The sequence below is a fragment of the Miniopterus natalensis genome, chromosome 4, assembly GCF_054644295.1.
Source record: "Miniopterus natalensis isolate mMinNat1 chromosome 4, mMinNat1.hap1, whole genome shotgun sequence".
Lineage (NCBI taxonomy): Eukaryota > Metazoa > Chordata > Mammalia > Chiroptera > Miniopteridae > Miniopterus > Miniopterus natalensis.
This window is the reverse complement of record NC_142084.1, coordinates 71,327,268-71,337,291: the sequence shown is the minus strand read 5'-3', so window position 1 is coordinate 71,337,291 and position 10,024 is coordinate 71,327,268. Positions and strand designations below refer to the sequence as shown.

The window sequence follows — 10,024 nt, the reverse complement described above, 5'->3', positions numbered from 1 at the left end:
AGACAGCCGGTAAGGAGGGAGAGCTGGAGAGGGATGGGAGGGAGGGAGGGAGGGACAGTCAGGGCCTGGGATGGTGGCCTGCCTGCAGCATGGAGGGCTGGGCACTGAGGAGAAGGGAGGGAGAGAGAGGAAGCTCAGCGAGGAGGGAGGGGTCCAGGAGTGGGAAGAAGTTTATGGAGGGTGTGGGGCTCATGTTCTGTCCTGCTCAGTTCCTCCCTGAGTCCCTTTTGTTGTCTCTTAGGCCACAACCTGGACTCATCTGTTTCCATCTTGGTTTCCCGGACCTGTCCAGTTCTGATTGGCAGCACGGTTGGGGGGAGGGGACGGCTGGGGAGAGGGCAGGGGGGCCAGGTGGCAGGGGGTGGTTCATGGGACAGCCTTGGGCCAACTCTGATGCTTCTCCCACACCAAGGCTGCCCCCTCAACCCCCAAGCCAGGCAAGTCTTGAAGTGGGGAGTCACCTGGTTTTTGCTTTCATGGTCTGTGGAAGGTCACTTTCTTCTGGGTCTTTGGGTTCCAAAAAATAAACATCCCTTTTTGGGGGAACAAACTGACTCTGAAGTTCCTGGAGTATCACTGTGTCACCCCCAAGCACCTGGGACCCATTGACATCTACACCTAGCCTTCCTTGCTCCAGAATGTTCCCAGAAACCCACAGGGTTTGGTCAGGTACCACCTCACTCCCTACCCAGCCCCCTTCTCCTCTGGGTTCATCTTAAAGGACTGTACACCTCCATCAGTGTTCACTAAGTGCTCAGCATTCTATTATCTCAATGATCTCCTGGTGCTTGTGGTTCCAATGAGGAAATGGAGGCTATGAGGAGAGGGACACCTTGTCCGGGTTCCTGATCCCTTCCCATGGAAAGTGCAGGGCTAGCTCTGGGCAGTGTGGCTCACTTGGTTGGTCATCCCCTGCACTGAAAGGTTGCTGGTTCAATTCCTGGTCAGGGCACATGCCTGGGGAGCAGACTCAATCCCCGGTAAGGGGCATGCAGGATCCAGCCAATCAATGTTTCCCTCTCACATGGATGTTTCTCTCTCTCTTTCTCTTTCCCTTCCTTTCTCTCTAAAAGTCAATTTTAAAAATTAAAAAAAGAAAGAAAGTGTGGGGCTGGGACTCAAACCTGGATCTGCAGGCACATCCAGGCAGGGCCTTTGTCATAATTTTGTCCATCCCCCAAAATCTTATTCATTCTGCAGAACCCACCTCCAAAGAGTCTCTCTGCTTCTCCAAAATGGACGGCCACCATCCTGATAGACCCTTCGCCCACTCTCTTGGATTCTTCCACACCCCGTAAATGCTTCCTTCTCTGTCATCTTCCTTCCTCCAAGTTCTCCTGGAATCTGGCTATTGTTCAGGCAACTTCCTGTGCATGGCGTCAGGACCCGTGTCTGCCCAAAATTCTGCACTGCCATCAGGTCCTGCAGTCCCCAGAAGAGATGGTCAATAGACCCTCCCTCTATGGCTCCTGTTGCACACCCAGGGACCCCCAAACACCATTCCTGCCACAGGTTCCCCTGGCCCTCTTGTCCCCTCCCTTCCCCTGCTCACCACTCTCTACCCTCCCAGGCCATTTCTCTACGCAGTTCCCTTCCTGCCTCATTTTGACTTTCTAAGGTGCAGTTTCTCGGCCTCTGCACTGTTGACCTTTGAGCTGGAGTGCCTTCTGTGGTGGGCTTTCTGTGGACTGGTAGGATGTCGGGTAGGAAGTCATGCAGTATCCCTGGCCTCAACCCACTAGGTGCCATAGCCTCCTACCCCCAGGTTGTGACAAAAAAATGCCTTCAGGTATTATCAAGTGTCCCTGGGGTCAGAATCATATGTGGTGAGAACTTCTGCTCTAGAGGATGAGGCTGGAGTGTCCCCCCCCCTTCTGTATCCCCAGCTTGCGGGAGGGCTTAGTAGGAGCTTGTGAAGTCCCTTTATTATGACTGAGTCATTTCACTGCCCACTAATAACCCCATCTAATAAATGAGGAAACAGGTCCAAAGAAGTTTCTGGACTTGCTCAGGGTTCTCAGACACTCCGGCAATTGAACCCTTGACTTGCAACATGTTCCCTCCATTTCCAGGAAACAAACCCTTCCCACAGGACCACAAGACCTCAGTACTTCCTCCCTCCTCCACCATCCTCCACTCCCACTCCCAGCTTGGGCTACCAGAATGTTCCAAAACAGTGTTGCTGGCCCCCACACCTGTACTGTGTTTCACTGATGAAGGGGGTTAGGTTTGTTCGATAAGATGAATTTGACCTGCTCAATTTCTCCCCCAAACCCCCACACAATGGCCCAATTATAAACTTTTCTCCTTCCTAAAAATGCCCCGCTTCCCTTGCTGGCTGTGGCCAAATGAACCAGAGGCTGAGAAGTCAGGACTCAGGTCCTGCAGGTCCGTAAGGGTTCCAACTCCAGCAGGAATCTGGCAGTGACCAGTGGCTGCTGTATGTCCCTGGCCTGAGACTTGGCCTCTCTGGGCTCTGATTTCTTCATGTGGAATAAGAGGGACGGGGGTAGGGGGGTGGGGAGTGAGGACACTGAGATTCCAGTTCACAATGTTTACTCAGCTCACACCTCCTGTTCAACTGCTGTGTGCCAGGCCCAGGCTGGGGCAGTGGGAACCAGGCAGATGTGAGCTTTACTTTTTAGGGGTTCACCCAGTCTGGTGGGGGAGGCAGCTGGGACTCAGTCAATCACCACGTTCAAGTACAGCAGAGCTAAGAGAGCTGATCAACAGGAGCCTGAGGCAGCAGGGGAGGGGAGGGTTCCGGAGGAGATACACCAATGGACGAAGGATGAGAAATAGTTGGTCACAGAGAGAGATAAGGACCCTCTGGCAGAGGGAACAGCTAACGCAAAGCTCTGGGGTGGGAAAGCACTTGCCAAAAGGGCACTGAGGAGGGCTGGAGGGTCCCAGGAGGAGGAAAGGAAGTCAAAGATGCCCTGGAGGCGTTGCAGGGGAAAGAGAAAGAGGAGGGGGAGGAAGGGAAAGGGCAGAGCAAGAGTCTGTGGGGAGGTGAAGATGAGGGAAGTAGGGAGGGGGAGGATGGGGGGGGGAGGGGATAAAAATGTAGACAGACCATAAGGAGGTGACGCCAGGAGGGAGAGGAGGAGGAGATTTGATTCTGAGAGAGACTGTGAAACTGGCCTGGATCTGATTCACGCTGCAAGATTGCCCCCTGGCGACCCAGTGGAGAACAAGCAGGGAGATGGGGCCGGTCCACCCTTGCATCTACCCTCTGGCCCTCAGAGTTGGTCACAGAAAGTATGACAGCCTGACCCAGGCCGACCTCAATAGGTCGAGTAGCTGTTAAGTCTTCCAGCCTCAGTTTCTCCATGAACAGAATGGGGACAATATGCCCCTAGCCCCTTGCCAAGTGCCCCTGTGCTGATGGGCCCTTTGCCTGGATGTGCTCAAGTGATTGTCACTAAGTCCTAAGGACCTACTGCCATCCCCACTTCACAGAGGGGCAAACTGAGGCTCAGAGAAGAGCATGAGGAAGGCAGAGGCAGGACTGGAATGCAGGACCCCAGTCCTGTCCTAGATTCCAGGAGCCTGGTCTGGCCCCTGGTGGGGACCCAACCCCTCCCAAAGGACTTGAGAAACACGCCCTGGCTGGGTGGACCCGTGGGTGTCCCTGGCATCCTAAGGTGCCAATTAAATGCTTGTGGCCATCTGGGGCCAGAGCTGTGGATGGCAGCATGGCCGACCCTGGGCCAGAGCCTGGGTACGCTTGGCGGGTGCTTGCCCTGTGTGGGGCTGCAGTGTTTCTGGCAGCAGCTGCGGCTGGGGCAGCCCTACTGGCCTGGAATTTGGCTGCTGCAGCCTCCAGGGGGTCTTCCTGCCCAGACCTGGAGCTGGGAGTCAATGCCACAGTGCCCCCCTGGGACCCCAAGCCGGAGGTCCAGGAGCTGCAGCGACAGCTGGCAGAGGCTGCCCTACGTGAGGAGGCTCTGGCCAGGCGGCTGGACAAGGCCGAGGGTGTCCATCGGGAGCTGGAGGAAGCTCTAAGGGCCTGTGAGGGCCACCAGGTAGGTGGGCAGTGTTGGGGGCTGGGGCATCCAGAATGGGGGGAAAAGAGGAACTGCACACACACACACCCAGGGATGCCCCCCCGTGCCTTGGTTTCCCCAATTCATTTTTTTTAAAGATTTTTTTATTGGTTTTGAGAGAGAGAGAGGAAGGAGGGTAGAGGGGGGGGGAGGGAGAGAGAGAGAGAGAGAGAAAGAAGGAGAGAGAGAGGGAGAGAGAAACAGAATGAGAGTGGAACATCGGGCTGCCTCCTGCATGCCCCCTACCGGGGATTGAGCCCCCAACCTGGGCATGTGCCCTGACCAGGACTCAAACCGGCAAACCTTCAGTGTACAGGAGGATGCCCAACCGAGTCACACTGGCCAGGGCAGTTTCTCCAATTCTTCTATTCGAATGAGAATAGCACCATAACTCTTACAATGTCAGTTCACCCTTTAGTAAACCTTCTGATCAAGAAGGCCCCACTGTCCTCTGCTATTTGCCAGATAAACGGTGGTGGATAGAGAAGCCCCAGACCCGAGCCCACCTGGTGAGGACCTGTTTTAGCCTTTTCCCTAGGTGCCAATGCAACACCACCACCCTCACCCAATGTCCCAGCTCTATTTTAGGAAAAGGACATTCATGTCACCTGTAATTAGGGGGCTAAAGTTGGCTTCTTGGAGGAGGTACCAGCCAGGTCCTCCCTTTTCCTCTGGCCACCACCTTCAAACACTTTCTTAACCCTTTCCAGCCCTACCTCACAGAAGAACCATCCCCATCCTCAAAGTCCCAACCACTCATATATATTAATTAATATATATGTGTATATATATTCTGTGCACCTCTGTGTACTAGGCCCAGCAGACGTTGGGCAGTGTGTGAATTTTAAAAATCAAAACAGACCCCTTACCTCCTTCCTGCCTACCTAAGGGAAGGGCCTGGGACAATCTAAGTTAAGAGCAGCCTGCCCTTGGTTCAAATCCTAATTTTGCCTCCTGATAGAAGATGCCCTGAGACTAGCTGCTTTGCACAATGCCTCACAGAGGTGACAGACAACCCACAAACCCAATCACTGCTAACAACCAGGTGGGCTTTTAAACCCCAGTCAGCAAATCTAGATGTAGCTGGGAAGAGAGCCGAAGTCTGAATGCAAAGCTAAACCCTAAACCCTTTCCACGTTCGGGTGGTTTGAGGGGGGGGAGGGCTAGGTGGAGACCTCCCTCCTGGCAGGCAGCTGTTGCCACGCAGCACCCCAGACTTCAGCGGCCATTACTGTATTTTACAACAACAGGACCCCAAAGGAAATTCCAACAAAGCTCAGGGAACATCAGTGTCATCTCAGTCTCCCCTTCTGCCCTCCCAGGATCCCCCCTCACCTCCCCTCCACTCCACAGAGCCGGCTTCAGGCCCAACTGATGACAATGAAGACTGAGATGGACGAGGCCAAGGCACAGGGGACTCAGATGGGGACCGAGAACGGGGCGCTGACAGGTAGGTGTGTTGGGGCACAAGGGTGCTGCGCAGGGCTAGAGGTGGGAGGAGCCTAGAAAGTTCCTGGCTACGCAAATGAGACGCACATGTGCAAACGTAATGCAAACGACATGCAAATGAACGCGAAAACTTATTAAAGACATGCACACAACATGCAACAGTCACAGAAAAGCAAATGCAACAAAATATGCAAACGCCATGTAAACGACTTCCAAAAGCAATGCAAACCTAAGAAAACTGCAAATGACACGTAAACACCACACACATTTAATTCAAATAAAGCAAAGCACGCAAATAGTAGGCATACTAGAAACTCCAACGCGTGCACGCGCGGGGTTGGGAGCCCGGTCCCCTGCCTGACCGCGCCCGCTGCGCCTGCAGAAGCCCTGGCGCGATGGGAGGCAGCGGCCGCTGAGTCCGCGAAGCTGCTGGAAGAGGAGCAGCGGCGCGCACGCGCGGCCGAAGCCGAGGGCGGAGCGTGCGCGGCCCGGGAGGCGGTGCTGCGTGAGCGCGTGTGAGTGAGGGGCGGGGCGGGGCGGGGCGGGGCGGGGCGGGGCGGGGCGGGGCGGGGCGGGGCGGGGCGGGGCGGGGCGGGGCGGGGCGGGCGAGGAGGGGCGGGGCCTCGGGGAGACTGCTGAGAAAGGGTTCTGGGGAGGGTCCCGGAGCTGCAATCTAGGGGTGGTGATTCGGCGGGACACTGAGCGAGGGAGTCCCCATGTGGGGCTGGCACTCCGGAGGCACGGGCTCTTAGAGTCGGGCGTATGTGGGGGGCCCTGGGAGGGTGATGGAAAAAGAAGTATCGAGGACCTGGAGCAGAGCTTCGCGGGAAGGGGCTGGGAGTCCCTGGGGAGGGGTCCCGGCAACGGCCAGGGGTGAAGGATTGGGAGGAACAGTGCTGGGGAGCCTCGGGGGTCGGAGGTTCAGGTGCCCACCGGCCCCTCCTCCTTCCCGGCAGTAAAGCCCTGGAAGCCGAGACGGACCTCCCGCGAAGAGTGCCGCACCCCCGGCCCCGCTCCGGGCCCCGGCCCCGGCCCAGCCCCCGCTCTCGCTCTCGCCCCAGACCCTCGGGGGGCTGCCGGCGGCCCGAGCGGCGCACGGGAGGGTGAGTCAACCCCCCGCAGGAGGTGGGCTCGAGGCCAGGAGGACAGACGCTCGGTCCTGGGGGGACACGCACAGAGGTGCCCACGCTGGATGCGAGATGCCCAGTCGGTATCCATCAACGATCAGCTTTAGACCAACCGCTCTGAAGGGAAAGAGAAAGGAGACTCCATCCTATCTCCCCGACCATCCTGTGCTTATTCTCCAGACAAGAAACAGGCCCATTTAGTCATCAGCGAGACAGTGCTGATCTGCAACTAAAGGCCCCTCTAATGATAGTGTTGCCCTCATCCCGCAAACATGGGGCCTTAGGGGCCCAGCCCTGGCTTGGGAGTGTCCTGAAGAGGTCCTTTCTCCTCTCCCGGCCTCAGTTTACTTTGTAAAATGAGTGATTGGAATACTATTTAGAGAGTAGGCTTCTCCTTGACACCAAAAACTGCAAAGAAAGCACAGTAAGAAAACGACAGGCCCCTCTTCCTGTGATGGTGGTACAGAACTCCCAAACGGTATTTCAGCAAACAATACCAAGTAACACTTTTTAAACTAGGCCACAGCGACGGTGACTCATAGCTGAGACGCAGGGATGGTTCCCTATTCAGAAGTTTGTTAATAAAATTCGCCATACTGATGGAGCAAATGAACAAGGTTCAGAAAAGGCCATCAAATTAAGGGGCAAGGGGAAGAGAACTGCTGTCAAGTACTCGAGGAAGAGAATGAATAGGTCGACTCATATGAGAGCACTGTTTATACAGGTCAAAAATGAAATAATAATTTCATGTGGCACAATGTCATGTTATTTTTTTTTTTACCTTTATATTTGACACAACTTAAGACTTACAGAAAAATTGGAATATGAGTACAGAGTACTCTTGGGTACCTTTTACCCAGATTCGACACATGTTAACTTTTACCACCTTTGCTTCTCTCTCTCTCTCCCTCCCCCTCTCCCCCTTCCTCCCTCCCTCCCTCTCTATCTTTATGAAAAACTTGCAGAAATGATGTCTCTTTACCCATAAATACTTGAGTTCGCGTTTTCTAAACACAAGGACATTCTCTCACATAACCATGGCACAATTATGAAAATCAAGAAATGGACATTGATAGAATACTGTTATTTAATTTACAGGCCTTAAACAGGTTTTTCCCAACTGTTCTGATAATGTCCTTTATAACAAAAGAGTATTTTGGCTCACACTGTATTTGTCAAGTCTCCTTCATCTCCTTTAACCTGTAACATTCCTCAGTTGGTCTTTGCCTTTCCTAATACTGCATTAAAAAAAAATGTTTTTGTTGTTAAGCGTCACCTGAAGATATTTTTCCATTGATTTTTAGAGAGAGTAGAAGGGAGAGGGAGAGAGAGAGAGACATTGATGTGAGAGAGACATATCGATTGGTTGCCTCCAGCATGTGCCCGGACCCAGGATAGAACCTGCAACCCAGGAATATGCCCTTGACCAGGAATCAAACCCGTGACCCTTCGGTTCACAGGCCAGTGCTACAACCACTGAGCCAAACTGGCCAGGGCATACTATTGCATTTTTAAAAAGCCCAGGACAGTTGCCCTAGCCAATTTTGCTCAGTGGTTAGAGCGGGTTCTATTCCGGTCAAGGGTACATACCTCGGTTGCAGGCTGGATCCCTAGCAGGAGGCAACCAATCTATGTGTCTCTCTCACATCAATGTTTCTCTCTCTCTCTCTCCCTCCCTCCCTTCCACTATCTAAAAAGCAATGGGGGGAAAAATATTCTCGTGTGAGAATTAAAAACCTAGGCCAGTCACTTTGTGGAATCTGAGTTTAGGTTTGCGTGATGTTTCCTTATAATTTCAGGTTGGCAATTTCGTCAGGAATACTTGAGAAACAATTCAACCTAATAATATTTCCTGCTGTGGTATGATTTCATATATAGAAAACCCAAAAGAACCCAGCTGGTGTGTCTCAGGGGTTGAAAGTCAACCTATGAACCAGGAGGTCACAGTTGGATTCCCCATCAGGGCACATGCCTGCATTTCAGGGTTGTTCCCCAGTAGGGGGCGTGCAGGAGACAGCTGATCAATGACTCATTGTTGATGTTTCTATCTCTCTCCTTTTCCTTTCCTCTCTGAAACCAATGAAAACATATTAAAAAAGAAGAAGAAGAAAACCCAAAAGAATGAACTGAAACTTTCCATATCTAAACAACTAGCTAGAAAATTCTTTGGAAGAAAGATCCGTTTCAGATAGCTTTTTTTTTAATACCCAGGAACAAACTAATTTCCATATTAAGTAAGGGGCTCTTGTAAGTTAATATTTAAAAAAATAACTCATAGAAAAATGGATAAAGAACATGGACAGTCAGTTCACAGAAGCATACCAAAAAAGATACCCAACCTCACTCCTAGAAAATAAATGCAAATTGAAACAACAATATGGTACCACTTTCCACCAATTAGTTTAGCAAAGATAAAAACAAAGACAGATTGAAAGTTTGCAAATACACTGTGTTGACACTGCTGTGGGAAAACAAGCAATCCTATACACAGCACAGGTGGAACTGCTCGTTGGTACAACCACTTGAGAAGGCAGTTTTCTAGAATCTCTCAAAATTAAAGTGCAAATACTATTTGACCCATCAATTCCCCTTCTAGCAATTTTCTACAACCATATTTACATGGATACAAAACGATGGATTAAGTGCAATGCAGAATCCTGGGTTGGATCCTCAACAGAAAAACACTTAGTGGGTAAATCAAATAAAACCTAGCGTTTAGTTAATAGTAATGTACTAAGGTTAAACTGTTTGTTTTGACAAAGAATCATGGTATGTAAGATGTTCACAATGGGCAAAGGCTGGTGAAGGCTATTCAGACACTTTGCACTATCCCTGCAAATTTTCTGTAAATCGAAAATTATTCCAAAATTTAAAATGTACTTTTAAAAAGGAGAGGGAGGAAGAGGACAGTATTACCACATTCTTGGTCATTGCAAAAAAATTTGGAAACAGCCCTGGCTGGTCTAACTCAGTTGGTTGGGCGTCGACCTGTGCACCGAAAGGTTGCCAGTTCAATTCCCAGTCAGGGCACATGCCCGGGCTGCGTAAAGGAGGCAGCCAATCAAAGTTTCTCGCTCTCCCTATCCCTTCCTCTCTCTCTAAAAATCAATAAAAATTTTTAAAAAATTGGGAACCTCAAGTCAGCCAATTGGGAACTTTAAGTGAGTGTCCATTCACATGGTAGAATACTATATAACTATTAAAGAGGCCAAAGCAGATCTTCTGCGAGACGCATAATGTAAAAAGCATAAGAGCAATAATTCGAGGGAGATTTTTATCCAAATATTTCCAAAGGAAACACTGGTCACAGTTGTGTCCTCTGAGGTGAGAACCAGGGGGCTGGGGGTTGGTGGGGGAGGCAGTCTCATGTTTCTCTGTACATCTTTTTGTAATGTTTGC

General features: G+C 51.5%; 1 protein-coding gene across 1 annotated transcript; it reads left to right on the top strand.

Moving 5' to 3' along the window:
- Positions 1–3,698: 3,698 nt before the first annotated feature.
- CCDC194 (coiled-coil domain containing 194) lies at positions 3,699–6,605 on the top strand. Its single transcript, XM_087816043.1, has 4 exons — positions 3,699–4,028; positions 5,403–5,499; positions 5,881–6,013; positions 6,455–6,605. The coding sequence occupies exons 1-4, from the start codon at positions 3,699–3,701 to the stop codon at positions 6,603–6,605; spliced, it is 711 nt and encodes a 236-aa protein (XP_087672169.1).
- The last annotated feature ends 3,419 nt before the right edge of the window (positions 6,606–10,024 follow it).